Here is a 21,762-nt window from a genome sequence, read left to right on the forward strand (position 1 = left end):
TATTTTTATTCTTAATTATAGGATTAATTAGTAATACATTCTCTCAATGATATATTTATCTATATCGGTAAAAGAGTTCGCTTTGAGAATACCTTTGAGAAACGGTTCAATTTTTGATTATACTCGCTTTAGATATTTTTATTCTTAATTATTGGATTAATTAGTAATACATTCTCTCAATGATATATTTATCTATACATATATACTTACATATACACTTACGTACTTATGTATACATATATATATATATATATATATATATATATATTATGTATGTATGTATCTATGTATGTATGTATGTGTGTGTGTATGTATGTATGTATGTATGTGTTTCTTTCTATTCTATTCCTTCTCTTCTATCTTATTTCCCAAAGGAGACAACTGCGTGGGAAAATATCGACTCGAGTTAAGTTCCTTCCTTCATGTTTGTCAATGAGATAGGAAATGCTGAGGATAAAAGTTAGATCTTGAAATATCATCGAATTTAATTTCTCTCGTCTCTTCTCTTATGCAATTCAAAAGCATTAGACAGAGAGGAAGAGAGAGAGAGAGAGAGAGAGGAATTAGCCATTCCACGACGTATTACAAGATAGAGATCTATTTATGCACAGTGATGAAATCCCATTGTGTGATCTCTTTCACAGACACACCATCAGACATATTCGATCTATACTAATCTTTAATAGATTCGACATTTGTATTTTGTAGATTAAACGATCAAATAAATTCGATCATAGTGTTTAATCTAATGTTTTCACGCCATACAAATCCAATACTTGCCCTAGAAATTTTATGTTTGGTGATATAATCGAAAAGAGAGAAAAAGAGAGAGAGAGAGAGAGAGAGAGAGAGAGAGAAAGAGAGAGAGAGAGACATAAATACTATTTTCTCTTAACTAAATTTACTAACATTGTTCAAATTCTCTTTTACTCCAACTCGTTAAATAAGATCATAATTTCGTGCCAACGCCAGACGACAAACCGTCGTTCTCCTTCCTTGATAAGCTCGTACATGCTGAGATTTTAATACTTTTTTTATTCCCCCTCTCTTTCTCTCTTTTATTCTTGCGTGATTACGAGTCAACGGCAGTTCGCACGTTCTTTGAATTCGTCAAGGCTAATGAGGCTCGATTGATCGTGCAGATGACTAAGATAATGAATTTTATATATATATATATATTCTTTCTATTTTATTATATGTTTATATATATATATATATATATATATATATATATATTAATTTATTTATAAATATCAACATATTTTACATGAACATATATATTATCAGATTGAATGTTAAAATGAATATAATTGACAGTTATAATAAAATTGGATTTAAACGAAAGATCTGAATAAAATATCAAATGATATTGTATTAAAAATAAATATCCTTTTATGACTCGAACAACTTTAAAATAATCATTTTGAACATATAAATCTATACGTGATTTTTCATTTACTAATTAAAGATTTAAATGATTCGATTGAGTTAAGGGAACATTAAGAATTAATCTAATGGCTGACCTAAATGATTTAGATAATTACCTAATGATTTAGATAACGAAAACTAAGCAACGTAAGTGTAAGATCTATAAGATACGTTCTTTTCTTTACGTCATGATGATCTTTCTCGAGCGATCCTCCATCCAGGATGACATCAAGGCCGTCAAAGCGCGTCTCTAACCATGTCTCAACGATGTCGTTCCCATCCGTACTCGAGAAATCGAGATCGTTGCGAGTTAGCATGACTCTGAAATAAAATAATCGTGCGAGATTATGGGGGAAAAGAAAAATGAAAATGTGATGGCGTCAGCCTTGAAATAGGAACAAATTGAAAAGGACGTGTTTTTTCTTTTTTTTTTTTCTTTATTTCTTTTTTCTTTCTCTTTTTTTTTGGTTTTTTTTTTTTTTTTTTTTTTTTGAAGTGTATATTCAACGATTGAATCATCTATAGTAATATTGTCTGTCTTTAATAAAGGAAAGATTAGGAATACAGAAGGAGACCTTTTACTTATTGAATTAATTAATTTTTTTTCTTTCAGATTAATTTACACACACGATATATATATATATATATATATATATATATATATATATATATATATATATATATATATATATATATATATTGATAAGATTTATTTCGAATAAGATGAAACGCAATATTATTTACTCATTTCTAAAATTAATTTGACAATTTATTTCATATGTATAAGTATAGAAATTATTGGAATATTTGTAGAATGGATAAATTAAATTAGATAATATAAATGACAGATTGGAGAAGTATATTTATTAATATTAGATATAACGTATATATCAATGTGACATAATTTCTTTCAAATACCATATATAATAAATGAATCATTGAAATATAATACAATAGATATAAAATGAAAGATTTTTCAAGAATGACGATATAATTTATATATAAAATAAATAATAAAATACGTAAACGTAATGTCATTAGATAAAATCATTAGAATAGTTGTAAATAAATAAGATAAATGTTTAGAAATGAAATATTAAAATAGAAAATGATTAAAACATCTTATTGAAACGAAGTTAATGCCAGTGTTTCTTTCTTGATTATCATCTTAGAACTCAGAAAACGAAATGCACACACACGAAGGTGCCCCCCTACAATCTTTGGCAGAGAAGTTCCCCTGCCCCTTGGCATCCCCTTGCTGATCCAACGACCCCCCCACCCACCCCTCCCCTCCCCCTCCTCCCGACGTTCACCAAGAAACGTCTTAGCCAGTTTGCTAGCGCATCCTCTTGCACTCCCGTGAGGACTTTCTCCGAAAGACGGACAACTATATAAGCGAGATCGACTGAGTTTGAAACACGTTAGACGAAATCGTACGGGTAAGACGAACGGGTCATCTTGTCGACGCGTTGTTGTTGTTTACTACACGCTTCGACGAGTCTCCACGTTCTTCGAGTCCGTCGTTTCCATTCTCGCACGGGTGAACACGTGTTCGACACGCGACAAATACGTATCGTGAGTAAAACGATCGCGTGCACGCGAATCGGCATAATTTTTTGTGCCGATCTTCTTCTCTATTCATAGATCTAATTATTGATCTTATCCAGCAACATGAGATCTGCTAATAGCTGGCCATCATCCTTGATGGCTACCCTAATAGCCACGGCTGCAATTTTTACGTCTGTTTGCGGTGAAGGTAAGAAAATTCGTATTAGATAGAAAATTTTCATTTTAATATCAAATCTTCGACGAATTTTCATTTATTTTGCCCGTTCGAAGATAAATCCTCGTTTATCAATTTATTTGACAATATATGAGAGGAAAGAAAATTAATGTCGGATTAATGTGGATTTCGTTTTTCTATAGAAAATTTGTGTCTATTTGTTTTTTTTTTTTTTTTTTTTTTTTTTTCGAATATTTAATTTGTCTTAAAGTACAATCGACGTAAAGTTCATCGACCGTGACCTCCTTCGGTACGATATCTTTCTCATCAATCTTGTAAAAATTCAAATTCCAAAGCAATTCACCGATTTCGTTTCTACGAACCGAATACACAAGCGTGGCATGTATTTCTGATGAACGCAAACCGTGGCCCGTAATCTCTCGTTTAGGATCTATGTATACATAGCAGGTTCTAAGCACCTCGAAGGTGTTTACCATTTCTACATATATATATATATATATATGTGTACGCATGTGTAACGTTTCTAAGCACAGCAAAACCATTGTTACGCCGTGAGAATTTAGAGCAACTCGATTGTCTTCGTACTCGTACGTACAAATCAGTACTAATTGCATCGGAGATATGCACTATCGAGATCCTTTTCTTAAATCATTTAACACGTCTCGTCTGCATTGTTCGTTTCTCTTTTATCTTTTGTTTATTATCATTATTTATTTATCTTTTTATTTATCATTATTATTTAATTCATCCTTTCGACATACACGAACTACGAGATTGACCAAGTAATTGCTCTTCCTTGGCGTTACAAGCTACGTTATCAATGAATCAGCCTCTGATCACTGTCTTGTATCTACATGTAGCAATACGAGTTTCCACGACGATTGGACATCATTAACTTTTGATTACCATCCGTCTTTTATTACGGAAACGATTATCTTTCGTGTAATCTCTTTCTCTCTCTCTCTCTCTCTCTCTCTCGCTCTCTCTCTTCTTCAGCAATTGTGTACCGTAACGAAGTCATTTTTGTGAAATCAAAAAAAACAAGAATATATTTATTTATATAACGAGAATATTTTTTTTTTTTTTTGTTAATCTGCTAGTATTTCGTTCGATTAAGATTAAGTACGAGTTTACGAAAAAAAATTTGTAACAATCCACGAATCTACGAAGTGACCACTCGAATAGAGAAGTGGCTCGGAATAATTATTTTTGTCGTAGTTATTCCTAGATTCGTATTAAATTGATGAATTTATTTTTCGTTAGAATCATTCCAAATTTGAAAATTATTTTATTTCAAAGGAGTGAATAATTATTATCGAATTTGGACCAACATAGATTCTCATTAAATTGATTAATTTATATTTAGAATCACACCAAATTTGAAATTTATTTTATTTCGAAGAGGAATCACTATTTATTATTATTTTTTTTTTTTTTTTATGACTCGCTATTTCGTTTTATTTTGTAATCTCGCGTATCGATTAAGTTATTCCGTAGGCACGTCATTCAATCATCTCGAGATCACCTTGATCACTTTCAATGCCAGTAAAACCGCAATACCGCAAAATCCATAGAGACGATATCGGGATCTTTCTAATCCCGATGAGTTTTCATTTTCCATGGGGACATAATTGCCGCGAATCGTATCTTTTATAAATTATAAAAATTCGCAATAAGAAGGAGCTTACGAAAGTAATTAGGATCTAGGAAAGTGAACGAGAGGATAAATTAAAGCTTCCGATAAAGTATACCGCCTCTTACCGAGGTATTACCCTGGTTACTTTCACCGAGTCTTGGTAAACTCTTTGAAGAGAGAGAGAGAGAGAGAGAGAGAGAGAGAGAGAGAGAGAGAGAGAGAGAGTTAAAGAAGAGCAGAGAGATTTGCTTATCTAGTTCAGCAGTAGGTCATACTCTAGAACACGAACGATTCGAACGATAATCAAGGGACTTTCGATTGTTCATCATGCATTAATCCTCACGAAAGATCATTAAGTTAAATAAAAAACTTTTAATTTTCAGCACCACTCAGTGGTAGTTATCTGCCACCTTCTACTAGTTATGGAACACCCAATCTAGGTGGTGGTGGTGGAGGAGGAGGAGGAGGAGGTAGTGGCGGTGGTGGTGGAATATCGACGAGCTACGGAGCACCAACCGGAGGAGGCGGATGTGGTTTTGGTGGTTGCGGAGGCGGTGGTGGAGGAGGTGGTGGACCTTCTGTTAGTTATGGGGCTCCTAGTTCCGGAGGATTTGGAGGTGGTGGTGGTGGTGGTGCACCATCTTCGAGTTATGGAGCACCGTCGCGAGGTGGTGGTGGTGGAGGAGGAGGTTATTCCGGAGGTGGTGGCGGTGGCAATGGCGGCTACTCAGGTGGCGGAGGTGGAGGAATATCGAGCAGTTATGGAGCACCATCGGCAGGAAGGCCTTCATCAAGCTATGGAGCACCCTCGAACGGTGGATTCGGTGGTGGTTTCGGTGGTGGTTTCGGTGGTGGTGCTGGTGGAAGTGGTGGATACTCAGGCGGTGGTGGTAGGCCATCTTCGAGCTACGGAGCACCATCGAACGGAGGAGGTGGAAGACCTTCTTCCTCTTACGGGGCACCATCCTTTGGAGGTGGTAACGGTGGTGGTAGTGGTGGCGGCTACTCAGGTGGCGGTGGTTTCGGTGGTGGCGGATTCTCCGGTGGAGCACCCTCCTCCAGTTACGGCGCACCCTCACGTGGTGGAGGCAATGGTGGTGGTGGTGGTGGTGGATACTCCGGCGGTGGAGGCGGAGGTATATCATCGAGCTATGGAGCACCTTCCTTCGGAGGTGGCCACGGAGGTGGTTTCGGTGGCGGGTAAGCTTTAATTATAATGATATCATAGAATGTTTTATGAAATCTCTGAAAATTCTAATCATAACTTGTACTTCTTTTTTTTTTTTTTTTTTTTTTTTTCTTTTAGATCCGGCGGTTATTCCAATGGTGGTGGAGGTGGCGGCGGTAGGCCCTCATCGAATTACGGTGCACCCAGCTTTGGAAGTGGCGGTTCTGGTGGTGGTCAGGGTTACGCCAGCAATGGTGGTTACCAATATTAATCACGCTATGTGTTCGTCCCGCGAGATACGACCTTCGACCTCGTATCACTTTCATGAGTTTTATAAAAGCAATGGGTACCCAGGAAAACTCTACACAATGACAGACAAAATATTGACCAGCCATGAAGCGAAGGGTTGCGAAATTGGACGTCGAGATCTCGCGGATATCCAATCAAAGTCAGCAAAAGGAGGATTTCAACGATTCGTATTCTTTTCCAAAAGTTTTTAATAATCATCAACGTTTCGTACTCTCGACAATCGACAAATCGAATTTGAATGTTCATAGATAGAAGTGATAGAAAGAAGTAAAAGAAAGAAAAAGAGAGAGTTTAGAGAACAGATGAAAATTAATATCTTTCATTATCTCAGAAACGTTGTTTAGGAATATCAAAGCGAATGATAATCGACGATAAGATACGATTGCAAAAGAAAAAAAAAAAAAAAAAAGAAAAGAAAAGAAAAAAAAACGGAACCTTCCTCTTCATCCCTTCTTCATATTCGAAGCCCTATAACTTATTTATTTTATAAAGACGCTTTTTATACTAATAAAGTAGCTGTGCTGAGAAAGAAATGAAAGATTACTCTTCTATTTCTATCTATTCTAATATTAGTTAGTTCCTGGAAATCAAAAATGGAATGAATGTGTTATAATAGTGTTTTAGACGTATAATACATATTACATATATCACAATGTGTGCCTTGAAAGGTAAAGTTAGCCGCTTGGTAGAATAGCTTCTGCTCAAACTCGATGGGTCGATTTATTGATCCCATTCGACTCGAAAGAAAGAAAGAAAGAAAGAGAGAGAGAGAGAGAGAGAGAGAGAGAGAGAGAGAGAGAGAAAGAGAAAGAGAGAGCTATCTTCTTTCTATTCCTGTTTTAACTCGGCTAAAAACGTAGTCTCGTCATCGACGATTCTATCGGGTATTCCGATTAAACCGCTAGAACAAACTCACCACCGTTATCCTTTCCTTAACTTTCTCTTTTTTCAGCGGTCATCGTCCATCTTTATAACATCGTCGTTACTGTTATTGTGCTCGTCGTTGAAAATAATCTTTATAAGAATATGAGAATAAAGAAAAAGAGAAAATGAAGAAGAAGAAGAAGAAGAACAACAACAACAACAAAAAAAGAATAGACAGAGGAATAATATTTGACTCATAACTCCATGGTGAATTTTTTATACACAGTTTATTTTTAACATTTACAATCAACATCTCGTTCGTTTTATTTTTTTTTTCTTTTTTTCTTTTTTTTTTTTTTTTTCTTCAGGTATACACGTATAATATACATACACACAAACATATATATATATATATGTGTGTGTATGTATATGTATGTATGTGTGTGTATAGATGTATATCATATATCGTATAATAAAGTACCGTGTAACGCTTTGATATTAATACATACATGGATATATAATAAACCCATTTTTTGGAAATGCGCGAGGGAGAGGAGATAAAGTTGGGCGTTTCTCTTATGGTTTTTTTTTTCTTTTTCTTCTTTTTTCTGTTTTTTTTTTTCCATTTTGTTTTTCTTCACATTTTGTTGTTACCTTTTTCTTCTTTACACATGTTATTCATTTAATTATTATTATTATTATTATTATTATTATTATTATAATTATTATTATTATATACTTACTACAATAATTTGTAGGCGCGTCATGGGCTAAATGGACTTTAGGGATTTCGGTGATTATTGTTCGAGTGTGTATGCATGTATGTGTTTGTTTGTTATTATACAACAACGATTTGTAGGTACGCATTTTTCTTTCTTTTTTTTTTCGTTTTTTTTTTTAATTATTGCAAAATGAACGTTTTTTTTTTTCTTTTTTTCTTGTTTAATTGAAGCGAAGTTAATTGTTATGACTTCGAGCATATATATATATATATATATATATATATATATTTATATGGATACTCGACTTCATTGATCTTCGAATCTTTTTTGGAAAGAGATAGAGATACATTAGTATTGTTATTAATTTTAATTTTTTTTTCTCTCTCTGTTCTTTGCCAAGGAACGGACACACAAACACACATGCATTTTTTTGTGTTCTTCGGCGTACGTACAGCCCGTTAATATGTAATATATTAGTGAATTTTTCGCGAGTTCACTTTCCTTCTCATTCGAAGGAAATAGGAAGGAAAAGGATATAGAGGATGAGAAAGATTTTCCGCTGTTCTTTCCTTTTTTTTTTTGTTTCCTCTTTTAAACGGTTTTTTCTTTTTTTTTTCTTTTTTTTTTCTTTTTTTTTCCTCTTGTTTTTCGTTTTCAAATTAAAGGGGCGAATCTCTGAGTTTTATTACAGAAAAGAAGCTCGTCCCTCCAATACTAATCCCATCTCGAGCACATCCTGTATGATATGAGAACGTTCTCTCTACTTGATACATAATATATTATTTACATATGACTCTCCGTCTCTTTTCATGTTTTTTTTTCTTTTTATTTTTTTCTCCTTTTTTTACCTTTTACCAATTTCTAATCTTATCGTTAATTAATTTGTTAACGCAGCTAATATCGAGCACACTTCGTGATATGTTTAAGTTTTCGTAGGTTATGGTCGGCCCTTTATTTATTTATTTTTTTACTTTATTTGTTTATTTGTTTATTTATGTATGTGTTTTGTATTCCTCTTTTATTTTCTTTTTTTTTTTTCTTTTTTAGCAGCACGACTAAAAACCTTAATTGATATGTCGCAGATTACGCGCGCGAAAAACTTGGCGTAATTACAAACGTCGTTAAATCGACACTCGAGGCAACGTTTCTCTCGAAATTTTTTTTTCATTGAATAGAAACTATGTTTCATCATAGAAAAAGAAAAAAAAAAAAAGAAAAAAAAAAGAAATAGAAGCAAATAATAAATAGATAGATAAAATAGATAAACGATCTTCTTTCTTTCATTGGAATCTCATAATAAAAAATAATAATAATAATAATAATAATAATAGTAATAATAATAATAAAAATAAGATCGTTCGATCGTAAAGAAACATTGTATTTCCTCATTGAAAATATCGAGCTTGTAGAAACATTTCATTTGTTATTAATATCCAACTCCCTGCTTCACTACTCTTATTATCTTTTTTTTTTTTTTTTCTTCCTTAGATCATAAAAATAACGAAATAACGATATAGATATACTCAGAAAGCGAATTCTTCCTTCGCTAACTTTATAATATCCGAGTGAAAGTATCGTCCGTGATATTAATAACAACAAGCAACAACGACGATGATTATGAAGAAAAGAGAACACCGGTTAGAGAGATATACAGGGTGTATAAAAAATATTGTCTCTTTTATTAATCTTCTCTATTAATTTCTTATCTATCATGATAAATTCATTTTAAAAGGTAATAAAATTTGATAAATCAGCTAATTTTAATATGAAACTCGTCAAAGTCAGCTGATTTTGACATATAATTTGTCAATGTCTCCTCGTCCATACCTTTCTGTCTCATTTCTTTTTCTTTTTTTTTTTTTCTTTTTTTTTTTATAATATTTTCTAATCAATTATCAAATGATAATGAAATTTAATAAAGTCAATTGACTTTGACAAAAGAATTGTCAAAGTCAGCTGATTTAGATAGATAAATTTATCGACGCCCTGTATATACTTTTATGTCTCGTAATTTTTAATTCTTAATGTTATAAGTTTCGAACTATAATGAAATTCCGTGGATCAGCTGTTTTTGACAGATAAATTTGTCAACAACCTGTATATATACTTTTCCTAGTCTCTATCTTCCTGCTTGTCTGTTGTCGTTGACTAACTAACTATTTGAATCATCATCACGTTTGCTTTCTCATTAGAATAATAGTAAGGAACTCAACTAAGTCGAAAGTTTTATGAGACTCGAAAAGAGTCTTAAATCATGTCGCAGTCTTCTTCATAGCTTCCTCTTTAGAGATTTATTCACACAATACAATTGTTTTCTTCTTCATCTTCTTCTTCTTTTCCTTCTTCTTCTTCTTCTTCTTCTTATTCGAAAAGTTTTCTTTGCTAATTTATTATCGAGGTAGCAGACTTTTCTCTTAACACCTGCCTAACTAATTACACCTGCTAATTTTTGCTATTTTTAAGATATTCTTTTTTCCTTTTTTTTCTTTCTCCTATTCTTTTCCTTTTACTTTCTGTTTTTTTTTTGTTTTTTTTTGTTTTTTTTTAAAGAAGATCGTTTATCCATAATCGAATAAAAAGATAAATCTTTCACCCCGAATGTCAGCCAATTAAATGTTCATTTTATCAGTTCGATCTTGATTATAAATCATGTAATACGCAAGTTAATCATTTTTTTTTATTTTATATTTGTATGTGTACCTGTCTTATCTCGTATATTCTTTCATGTTTTGCGTATGTATTTTGTATTTATTAATTAATTTGTTCTTTTTTTTTCTTTCTTTTTTTTTTCTTTTTTTTTTTTTTTTTTTTTTTTTTTTTTTTTTTTTTTTTTCTTTAGGAACGATTCTATGAAAACAATGATACGACAAAACTCATTATCAAAATTAGCAATAAATGATTTGTAATTATTATTATTATTATTAATAATAATAATGGTGATGATTATGATAATGATGATGATGATGATGATGACGATGTTGATAATAATGATAATAAATAATAATAATAATTAACATTTACGATCTTCGATTAGTCTTTTCACGTACTTTCTTTATATACATATATACATATGTACGCGTATACATAACGAAGGTATTTAAAGTGTCACGTTGTTAATATCTCCGAACGATTTTAATTTCAACGAAAAAATGATTTTAATCGTGTTATTAGAAAACCGTTTACTTATCAACCAGTGATCATTTTAATTCATCTTCATCAGTATACTGGATATACATGCATGTATGTATATGTATATACATATATATGTATATACATATATATATATATATATATATATATATATATATATATATATATATATAATATATAACGTATATATATTATATGTATAAGGGGAGAGAAATATCCGATGAAAACTTAGATCCTTCAATGAACATTCTCTCGTGTGTGCTCTCTCGCATGTCATTAATACTCTTTTACTCTTATATATTATTATACATGTATATATATACTATATAAGAAACACAACGGATCTGAAGGCCGACCAATCCGCCCGATTGACACTATTTATATGCATGAAAACGACGATATGAATGAAACGACGATATTTAATCATCAAATTAGATCAAAGAGCCATTCTCGTATTTCTGTCGTTAGAAATAATTAATTAGCTAAAAATATATTTCATGAGATAGAAAAAAGATTCCATTGCGTTGATAAAAAAAAAAAAAAAAAAAAAAAAAAAAAAAAAAAAAAAAAAAACAGAAAAAACAGAAAAAAAGATACCGATGAAAAAAGATCATAAAACGAGAGATTAGATGAAATTAATTAATGAGCCAGCTAAACATTTCTTTAATAATAACAACAATAATATTAATAATAATAATAATAATAATAATAATAATAATAATAATAATAATAATAAGTATAATTATTATTATTATTATAATAACAACAATAACAAATAATAATATGTAATAAATTGCTCGTTCTCACGTAATCGTATCGATCGTCGTAATCACGGAGAGGGTCACGAAGTAACACGATCTAACACAACGCGACCGCGATATCTCCTAGTTAATTTCTAATAATAATATTCATTTGGGAGAATATTTTTACATTGAATCATCATCCTCCCTAATCAGATGTTACGTTTGTTTCGTAATCGAGCGAAGCAAGGGAAGAACAACAACAATAACGATCGGTCGCAAAGAGTACAAAAGCTTTTTTTATTTTATTTATTTTTTTTTCCTTTTCTTTCCTTTCTCTCTCTCTCTCTCTTTCTCTCTCTCTCTCTCTCTCTCACTCTCTCATTCTCTTTTTTTTCTTTTTCTTTCCTTTTCTTAATTTTCTGTAAGATGATTAAACACGGATAACAGTAATGATGATGACAAGTACGAGACTTTATCTAATACGAAGCCACCCTAAACATCTTCGCGAACACGTTACTCGATAATAATTTCTCTATCCTATTATTTATTAATTTACGGCGGTCGTTCGCGCTTCGCTAATTAATTCCTAACGAACATCGATCGATCAGGCTCATCCTTCTCCCTATATATATATATATATGTCTAATACATATATACATATATACATATATATATAATATATATATGTATATAAAAATATATAGTGAGAGCCTTCACGATGAAAAAGCCGAGCGGATAGGTCGTACCTTTCAGATGTTAAGTCTTCTTCAAATAGTAATCATTAAACTCTAAATATATATATAATATAATATAATATAATTTATATATATATATATATATATATATATATATATATAAATATATATATATATACTCTTATTGTGTGTGTTCATGTATGGTAATGTGTATTTATATATCTGTATATATATATATATATATATATATATATATATATATATATATATATATATATATATATATATATATATATATATATATATATATATATTATACATATATGTATATATCACAAAATAAAAATGAAAAAATTACTAGGCCTAATAGGCGGCGGTACGGGTTCGTAAAGCAAGCCATAATAATACATCGTGACAGTTCAAGGAACAACGATGATCTTGATCTTTTTCATCTAATTTGATTTCACTCTTTGTCTTTCTCTCATTCGGGAACCTCGTGAGTTCCGTTTCAAGAGAACAATGACCGAGAACTTACTTCTTTCGTATCATTTGCCTTATGTATTATTCGTTTGGTGAATTCACGACGTGACACGAATCTAGCACCGTGGGATCGATTGAAATTTATCGATTTTGAAAGAGAAAAAGAGAGAGAGAGAGAGAGAGAGAGAGTAAGAGATTGTTCTTTTTGTTTTTGTTTTTGTTCTTTTCTTTTTATAGAAATGATCGGTCTACCTTGAACTTGATCCGATTAAAAAAAAAAAAAAATACTGTCGAAGAAGAGATTCTTCTTTTTGTTTGTTTATCAAAAACATGTATATACACCAGAGAAAAAAAGAAAGAGAGAGAAAGAGAGAGAAAGAGATAGAAAGGGAAAGAGAGAGAGAGAGAGAGAGAGAGAGAGAGAGAGTAAAAGATATCGCATGATCTCTAAGATATTATTGCTTAATATTCTTTTTGCTTTCATTATATTTTCGTTTTTTTTTTTTTCATTTTTTTTTTTTCTTTTTGTTTCTAGACACATTTTCTTTTTTTCACCTGGACGGTCAAAAGCACGTTCTCATGTATCTTCTCATCTGAGAAATAATCGTTTCAACAATAACAATAAGAAGTCTCGATAACGTGTATGTAGACGTCTAAATGCCTTGAAGTAGGATTGTGAACGGAATATTTGTACGGATTCGTTGTACCGACTTAGAATGCAACTAACACTTTTTGACGATGCTTTTTGAGATATAAGGATAATGAGAAAGAGAGAAAGAGAGAGCGAAAGAGAAAGAGAATAATAAAAAATATAATGCATATTACTGAAGAGAGATAGATACAAAGAAATATGGATTTATATAGGAAAAGTTAGTGAGAGAGAAAGAGAGACAGAGACAGAGAGAGAGAGAGAGAGAGAGAGAGAAAGAGAGAGAGAGAGACGTACCCGCACCGCCACACTTATTGTTGGTCACAGCATCCGATCATGAAACCAGGAATTAGAACGCGGTGCTGGATTGTGGTTGACGAGGTACATTAGGTCCATGAAGACCTAACTGTCCCCCACCTCCACCGCCATCGACGATCCCCTCAGGTGACCCGACAGCCTTATAACCCGGCTCCATGTCGTAGTCCGGCTCGAGCGCAGGATTCACTCGACCGTGTGATTCGTCCTTGCTACCATAGAGCTTTCCAGCTCCTGCGGCAAGGACTGCCATTTGTTCACCTTCTGCTGGATCTGGTCCAACACGTTCGACGTCTTCTGGTATGTTTACCACACACCTGCGATTGTCAAGAATCATTGATTTTGTTATTTGTTCGTTGTATCGATTTAATCGTGGTCAAGGCTTTTCTTAGATATTACGAAGATCGATTAAAAAGATTGTACAGATTGATTGTATAAAATTAAATGTTAGGACGTTTGAAAATTTCCATGGATATTTGATTATTTTTTTGTTTCTTCTTTTTTTTTTTTTTTTTTTCTTCTTAGATTAATCCCAAAAATTTGATCATATAAAAATTTGAAATAAACTATTTGAGAAATGATAAGATATAAGAAATTTTGGAATGATGGATAAACGATGGTATACAAACCTAAAGACGTCGTATCCAGGTGCCAATCTACCAGTTTCAAAGGCAACCTGCGTACCGTACGAGACGGCAACCAATGTCACCAAGGAAAGTAACATCGCCATTGTTCTGAATGGGAACATCTGAGTTTTGGTTTCCTCATCGTACCAAGGATAATGGATCAATGCTGGCAAACTCATCAATGGTTCACCACCACTGATCCTCACCATGAATGCTATTATGTAAGCTGATAAGCTGCCATAAGTATTGCAGTACTCCTTAAAATGGACGACCATTAGGAGTTGAGGGAAGAGGATAACGTAAACCAAGTCGGAACACATCGACCATAACCCATAGATAGAAGGTATCGTCAAAGCCATCACCGTACTGAGAACACCAACTACTCCTATGCCTGCTCTCATTACCCAAATGATCTCCATCTCCGATGCCTAGTTTCATAGAGAAGAAAAAAAGAAGGAAAAAAAAAGAAAGGAGAAAAGAAAATGAAAGAAACGAAACATCATAATGCAACGTGAATAATGCTTTTCTCTATCTTTTTACCATGATAAATATTATAATGAAAGAATTAATAAAATTTGTCTTTTAACGAGAATTTAATACTTTTACTCGATTTGATTTCACAGAGTAGTACGAGTACTAAGATGTGAAAGTGATCCGAATTTTTTTATTTTAATACGGTCAAACGAGAAAACGAGTTTATTGCTGGTGTATATATATATATATATATATATATATACGTTGTGTTGGAGAGAAGACACTCCATTAATCTGGTATCTATGATTTATCAGGAAGAAAGATATTTATACTTACTCGCTGCCGGAAGATCAACTTATAAACGTTTCTAGCGAACATCGAACTGGCAGATAGGATACTACTGTCTGCCGATGACATAACAGCTGCCGATACAGCACCCAATCCAAAAAAGGAAACAAAGTCTGGCGTAAGATATTGCAAGACCATTGGTAGAATCATACTTGTTTCGGTTTCCGTCAATGGATATGGCCCGTGATAACCTGTTTCATTCCAAGCTGTAACATATCGTTAAAATATCCCTTCGTTTGTTCCCATCGATGAAAGCTGATTTCATTTAACATGATTAACTAAAAGAATGATAATAAAAAATTGTGAAGGTGAATGTTGACCCCGTCGAGCATTTCACCTCCGCACTAAGGACGCTTTCACGCTCTCTCTACTTTTCATAATGTAGTACAGATTTCATTTGAAAATAAATGAGGAAAGTGGAGCATCATCGTCGATCATAATGTTATTAATCTAAGTTATATTTTGTTTCGAGAAAGTAAGTATTTATTTGATCTGTTTGTTTGGACAAAAATGCTTTATACTTTTTTTTTTTTTTTTTTTTGGTTATAACTAGTTTTTCTTAATTTTTTTTCTTTTATATTGATAGATAATTCTTCGTGTATTTTTCAAGAATATGAAAGACAATTAAAGTTGCACCTGTTGTACATTCGAGAATTTAGAAAGTTTTTAATGATAATAATTGGAAAAAGAGAAAAAGAGGGGAAAATAGCGCTTTGTTGCACGCTATAACAAATCATTATAATTTCTCACGTGCCGATGATCTTTACTATGTGAAAAAATAACATCGTGGACACGTTGCATTTGTACCGAATAACTGAGAAAGTACCCAGCTGTCACCATAAAAATATGATTTCGCTTTGTCATCGAGCGAAATTTAACATCTGACGTATAAAATTCTTCTCATACATTGCATTGGACATAAACGTAGCCTTGAAAAAACATAAGGTTTAACAAAATTGAGAATTTATCTAATTGGCAAGAAAAATTAAATGGCTACCTATTTTTCAGATATAATTATCTATATTTAGACTTAAAAATGGACATTAGAAATATGATAGACAATGTAATTCATTGTTGAAAACAGTAATCAATAATAACAAATTGTTAGTAGCTCTTCAGTAGCTATTCTCATTTTTAGACTGTAATGGAGTCTCGGATAACAATATACAGGGTGTCGAATTAGTTCCAGCACGTTGTCGTGTTTCACGTTAGTGGTCGAGTCGCATTACCACCCTCGTCTTTTCATAAGATAGAATAAAAGAGAGAGAGAGAGAGAGAGAGAGAGAGAGAGAGAAAGAGAGATAACACATGACGAAGTCCCACGGTATTGTACACGTTTCAAATACTCCAAACTCACCCCTAGTCTAGTCACCCTATTCTCATCCCCTCTTTTCTCCGCGAACCTTATAAATACCAGCAGTGCTGGATGCTGTGGTAGCAAATGTCAAGTAGGCTTCGAACTTTGGATGATGAGTATACCAGATCTAATTCGATCCCCTTTAGATAGAGAGGGTGGATTCTTCAAAATGTTATACTTCTCCCTAACATCTAATGATACTCGAAATAAGGTAGAAAAAGAGAGAGTAAGAGAGAGTAAGAGAGAGAGAGAGACAACATTCGTTGTTATTATTGTATTTTAATTGTTATGTTTGTCTGTGTATTTTTTAAATGATATTGATTTCAATATCATCGATATAAAGATCGAATTAGTTTTGGAATATATAATATAGAGACTTCGATATAGAAATTTTTAAAGTTGTTTATACTCACGTGTTGCTTTAGCGATTGCTCCAATGAGAACAGGAGGAATAGCCATGAGTATGCATCCCACAGCTGCAACGTAACTCAAAAGTTGAGCTCTTCCTGCTGTTTTTGATGAAAGTACTCTCTGGAAATAAACTTGCCAAGGTATGCCACCAAATATCAATAATAACCCGTAATCTACGTAATAAAAATACTCCTCGGGTTTGACCTCGCCGATCCAATCGACCTCCATGGAACTAAGTGACTCTACCTTTGGATTGGCCCAGGCAAACGGGATGCACATCCACTTTAACATGAAAATAATATTTTTCGTTTTTTCTTTTTTTTCTTTCTTTCTTTCTTTCTTTCTTTCTTTTTTCTTTCTTTTTTTTTTTTTGATTTTATTTAAAATATAGTTTTCCATTCATGATATTCATCTTAATGTTTTAGCATCAAAGGTGACATGGTATATGTCTACTTGAAAGGATTTCTCAATGAAAGGATACGCTGTTCTCTCCCCTTCGATAAGACTACTCTTTAGGATGTTGCAACTAACGACCTATCAGAGAGGGAGAAAGAAAGACAGAGAGAGAAAGAGAGAGAGATTTGATTTTATCTCGATTAATTATGGTTAATGGATGGTCACGGAAGAAAATCTCTTTGCATTTGAATAGAGACAATTTTTTCAAATGATTATTTATCTCTTGATATTCTTATTATGTTTAAAGAACGTTTAGAAACTCGAGAATCATCCTAGTTTGATTAATGAATATAAGTTGAAAATAAAAATAGAATGAATTCTAACGCGTGAATTGATGTCCTTCAATTATAGAACTGATCGAAATTCTTGATTAAATCTTATCAATGATTAAACAAGTAAGAACAAAAAGAACATTGTTTTTTAGCATTTATCTATATCAAGACACTCTGGAAATGATAATCGAAAGGAAGGTATCCTGGGCATGAGAAATGTCGAATAGAGTTAGAGCTTTTGATATAACTAGGTCACCACCTACGCAAACACCTACACTTGGGCAACCTACACTCATAGAATTGACAAATACTTGGTACGGGCGACGAGCCTGTGTGTTATCGATCCGTTCAAAAAGGGATAGTTCACTATTTTTCTTTACTCTGTTCTAATTAAAAAAAAAAAAAAAAAAAAAAAAAGAAAAGAGAAAGAAAGAAAGAAAGAAAAGAAAAAAAAAAACTTTCGTTTGATTTTCTAAACAATTTTTTTTAATTATCGAAATTTACTTACCAGTCCGATGAAAATGCAGAAAAGTTGGATGACGTCGGTATAAGCGACGGAGTAGAGGCCGCCGAATAGAGTGTAAAAAACTGCGATGCAGGCGCTTAGAATGACGGAGGCACCCTGGTCCATATCGATGATGACAGCTAACGTGGCACCCAAAGCAGCTAGGATCCCAGCTGCCCAGAATACCTCGCCGCATAGGGCAGGAAGAAATAGAAGACCACCCATTCGTTCCCCGAATGCATCTTGAAGCGGATCCAGCATCGTGATGTACCCCTGTTGTCGCATCTTGTTTGCAAAGAATATGCCACCTATCGTCATAAATCAATTCATCTTTGATCGATCAAAGAAGGATTAATTCATGATGCTATCATTCACAGTAGCAACGTGGCTTATAGAATGTTCTTTTTTTTGTTGTTTTTAAGGATCGCTTTGATAAAAAAACTATTCCAAAATGTTGATAATAAAATTTGAATACAGAGAGAGAAAAAGAAAAAGAGAAAGAATGTAAAAAGAATTTGTAATTTACTCTAAAACATATACATACATAAATACTTAAAGCAATGTAAAGAAATTGTAAAATAATTCAAGTTGAAACTCATTGAATCTCACTCACCAAAAATAAGACTTAGAGCGTATCCAAATGGTGCCTGACACCAGACCAAACCTCTCGTGTAAATTGCCTCTGCTGTACCGTTGATGTATCCTCCACCTACCCATGTTGCTGTCATTGTAAAAATTCCAACAAACAAGCCGATTGAACGGCCAGCTAACATGACCTCCTCCTCGGAATCGTTTCCAGACTCTTTCTTTCTTGCTGCCCATATTCCAACGCCAAGTATCAACGCGTAAAACAATATGATCGAGATCAGGCCAGCGATGTTGATCATCTTCGGGGAGTACGGTTCCAGCGGCGTGTGTTCGAGCTGACGGAAACGGAGGTCCCAGAGATTTGGTGACCGATCCAATTTCGGAACGTTTGGATATCTAATTGGATAAAGAACTTATTTGAAATTTAGTTTGATCTATATGTTTTTCCATTAAATTTATATAGAATTTATTATGAACAATTTGTTCAATTGTTTTTTTGTCATTGAAACTGTTTGTAAAAGAAAAAAAAAAAAAAAAAAAGGAAACAAATTTGAAATCATTTCGTTTGATATTTTAGACAGTTAAATCCGATTAAGGATAAAGTTCCTAAAAAGGGATTTCAAAATCAGCACCGGTATACAGCGCTTTGTCTTTCCATCGAATTAAACATTCCACGTGTTAGATGTACCTACTTAAATCCAACGCGTGTATTTAACCGTAAATATTATGTTTTAGCCCCGAGACAATCCGAAATCGGTCCGTTGGGTTAACCCTCTGATCCAATTAGTCTCGCTATATTCATCGTCGGAAAGGTTTACACATGTGGAGAGTGGATGGACCTTTGGAGAACGGATAAAAAGGTCAAGGCCCTGAGGATCGTTAAGGATACTTGTAAGATCAATCGATGAATATTATTCGTTTGAATTGCTAAGATAATTATGATTGTATTGTATTAATCTTGACAATTTATAGATCATATATATATATATATATATATATATATATATATATATATATATATATGATCTATAAATTGTGTTCTGAATCAGGGAATATAATATATTCATTTCAGGGACATATTGTTGAATTTGTTAAGATAATTATGATCGTATTACATGAATTTTTGAGATTTATCATAAACAAATCATATCTTTCAGATGATGAAGAATAAATGATATTGATCAAGTATATTGACATAAACTTGATATTTCATCTCAAGGAGTTTGGAAAAATAAAAGAAAGAAGAGGGAATATAAATTAGTGTACCTCTGAAGACCCCGTGGAGTACAATCACGCAGCAACGGGGGACAGCCTCAAACGGGTACCGGCGGCATGTCCCGTTGGCGGTTCTTCCAAAGGGCCGACGACGACGGCGGATTGGGGTTTGGGGGGCAGCAGTCACCCCACCGGAGCGAGGTCTTCTGGGAGGGGCTGTTCCTTGTCCTAAACGCGAGGCCGCCCATGGGCGCTGATGGCCATCGATTTTTACTCGATTCACCAAGTCCGCTACTTCTCTGCCGTTCTTTCTCTTCGGCCTTCCGAGACTTGCCTTTGGTACCGCCACCGATCACGATCGATCGGTACAACGGCACTTTGTCTAAAAATCACCCCCGTTGTCTTTCTTCAAATATTTCCAATCTATTATTTCCTTCGATTACATTAAATGAAACGAGACACGATATTTTTATCAAAGAAGAACTAAATATCTAACAAATCTAATGAAATTTATTCTGACAACGAATATTACATTACAAATACAGAAAGATCAAATTAATTTAATGATACTTACCAACACTACTGACGAACGTTCTTCCGACTATCACTACTACTAAATAAATACTCCGCTACCAAGAATCTCAACACTGTCTCATCGTTATACTTATCGAACACTTGTCACGATATATCTTTATTGATTTTGATATAACTTTGATGTTAGACAAAAAGGAAGAGAGAAAGAGAGAGAAAGAGAGAGAAAGAGAGAGAGGGAGAGAGAGAGAGAGAGAGAGAAATAATGGACGACGGGAGGCGCATGTACCTCCCTCGTTCTTGTCGCCGTCGCCGTCGCCGTCGTTGTCGTCGTCGTCGTCGTCGTCGTCGTCGTCGTCGTCGTCGTCGGTGGTGGCAAAACGACGTCCCTGTCGGTTGTGGAGGCCACTCCGTACTGAACGGTCGGTGTCTCTCTGCCTGTCGAGGACCGATGTAGGGACGGTTCCACTGATATTGATTCGCTCCTGTGACGTCATCTACCGGAGACATTTTGCCAGGGGGTAGAGGGTATGAAAGGCGCGCGCTACTCATCTCTCTCTCTCTCTATCTTTTTCTCTCTCACTCTTTTATACGAGCCAACACTAACCCTACCACCAAAGCCAACTGGAGGCGTGGACTGAGTGAAAATTCACGAGTCTGCGCCCGGATGAACGAAACTTAGTTCCTTAGAAGGATCTTCTCATAGTTAGGATCAACGTTTCTAAATGTTACCTATTCTTTATTATTTTTATCTCTTATTAAATCTTATATCTATACTTATTCCTTCCTTCTTTTTCTTTTTTCTTTCTTTTTTTTTTTTTTTTTCTAACTACTCTGATTAATTTTTACGATTTGATATATCTCAAATGTTTTGACAAATGTTCTCCAAAATCAATTTGGTTCGATTATTATATTTCTTTTTCTTTTATTTTTTTTTTTTTTTACTCGAGTATTCAATGAGATCTTGAATATCTTGATACCATGGATATGCATCGATAGCTAACCATTGACAATGCTGACGTCAGAAACATCGAAGGCTGGACGAACGGGAAAATCTATTAATGGCTAACAGACGA

General features: G+C 33.5%; 2 protein-coding genes across 6 annotated transcripts in view; one reads left to right on the forward strand and one right to left on the reverse strand.

Moving 5' to 3' along the window:
- Positions 1 to 13,880, forward strand: part of LOC124428775 (loricrin-like) — a 45,112-nt gene extending 31,232 nt beyond the window's left edge. Inside the window, exons 1-3 of one of the 2 annotated variants that reach the window (XM_046973265.1) lie at positions 2,256 to 3,184; positions 5,192 to 6,008; positions 6,115 to 13,880. In XM_046973265.1, the coding sequence (XP_046829221.1) occupies positions 3,100 to 3,184; positions 5,192 to 6,008; positions 6,115 to 6,247 (1,035 nt within the window). In that variant the 5' untranslated portion in view covers positions 2,256 to 3,099 and the 3' untranslated portion in view covers positions 6,248 to 13,880. Of the gene's footprint in view, positions 1 to 2,255; positions 3,185 to 5,191; positions 6,009 to 6,114 lie in introns of those variants that run through there. The other variant, XM_046973264.1, reaches the window with a different exon arrangement.
- Positions 1,377 to 21,137, reverse strand: LOC124428772 (high-affinity choline transporter 1). 4 transcript variants are annotated; one of them, XR_006943279.1, is made up of 9 exons: positions 20,730 to 21,136; positions 20,207 to 20,537; positions 18,966 to 19,336; positions 18,356 to 18,660; positions 17,122 to 17,401; positions 15,340 to 15,557; positions 14,533 to 14,957; positions 13,886 to 14,220; positions 1,377 to 1,749 (listed from the first exon to the last, which is right to left on the reverse strand). XR_006943279.1 is itself a non-coding variant. In XM_046973258.1 (8 exons), exons 3-8 carry the CDS (start codon positions 19,237 to 19,239, stop codon positions 13,938 to 13,940), a joined length of 1,785 nt encoding a protein of 594 aa, XP_046829214.1. In that variant the 5' UTR covers positions 19,240 to 19,336; positions 20,207 to 20,537; positions 20,730 to 21,136; the 3' UTR covers positions 8,888 to 13,937. The 4 variants fall into 4 exon arrangements, 2 of the variants coding, with proteins under 2 accessions (XP_046829214.1, XP_046829215.1); XR_006943280.1 differs by lacking the exon at positions 1,377 to 1,749 and adding an exon at positions 5,885 to 6,013 and having other exon boundaries at positions 20,730 to 21,137; XM_046973258.1 differs by lacking the exon at positions 1,377 to 1,749 and having other exon boundaries at positions 8,888 to 14,220.
- Between the last annotated feature and the right edge of the window lie 625 nt (positions 21,138 to 21,762).

The sequence above is a fragment of the Vespa crabro genome, chromosome 13 (genome assembly GCF_910589235.1).
Source record: "Vespa crabro chromosome 13, iyVesCrab1.2, whole genome shotgun sequence".
NCBI classification, from domain to species: Eukaryota; Metazoa; Arthropoda; class Insecta; order Hymenoptera; family Vespidae; genus Vespa; species Vespa crabro.

Coding starts and splice junctions, on each gene's coding strand:
- LOC124428772 (XM_046973258.1), bottom strand. CDS start 19,239: ATGATCAACATCGCTGGCCTGATCTCGATCATATTGTTTTACGCGTTG. Junction 17,402..18,355: donor TCTGCATTTTCATCGGACTG/GTAAGTAAATTT, acceptor TTCATGTTAAAG/TGGATGTGCATCCCGTTTGC. Junction 14,221..14,532: donor CCTGGATACGACGTCTTTAG/GTTTGTATACCA, acceptor TGACAATCGCAG/GTGTGTGGTAAACATACCAG.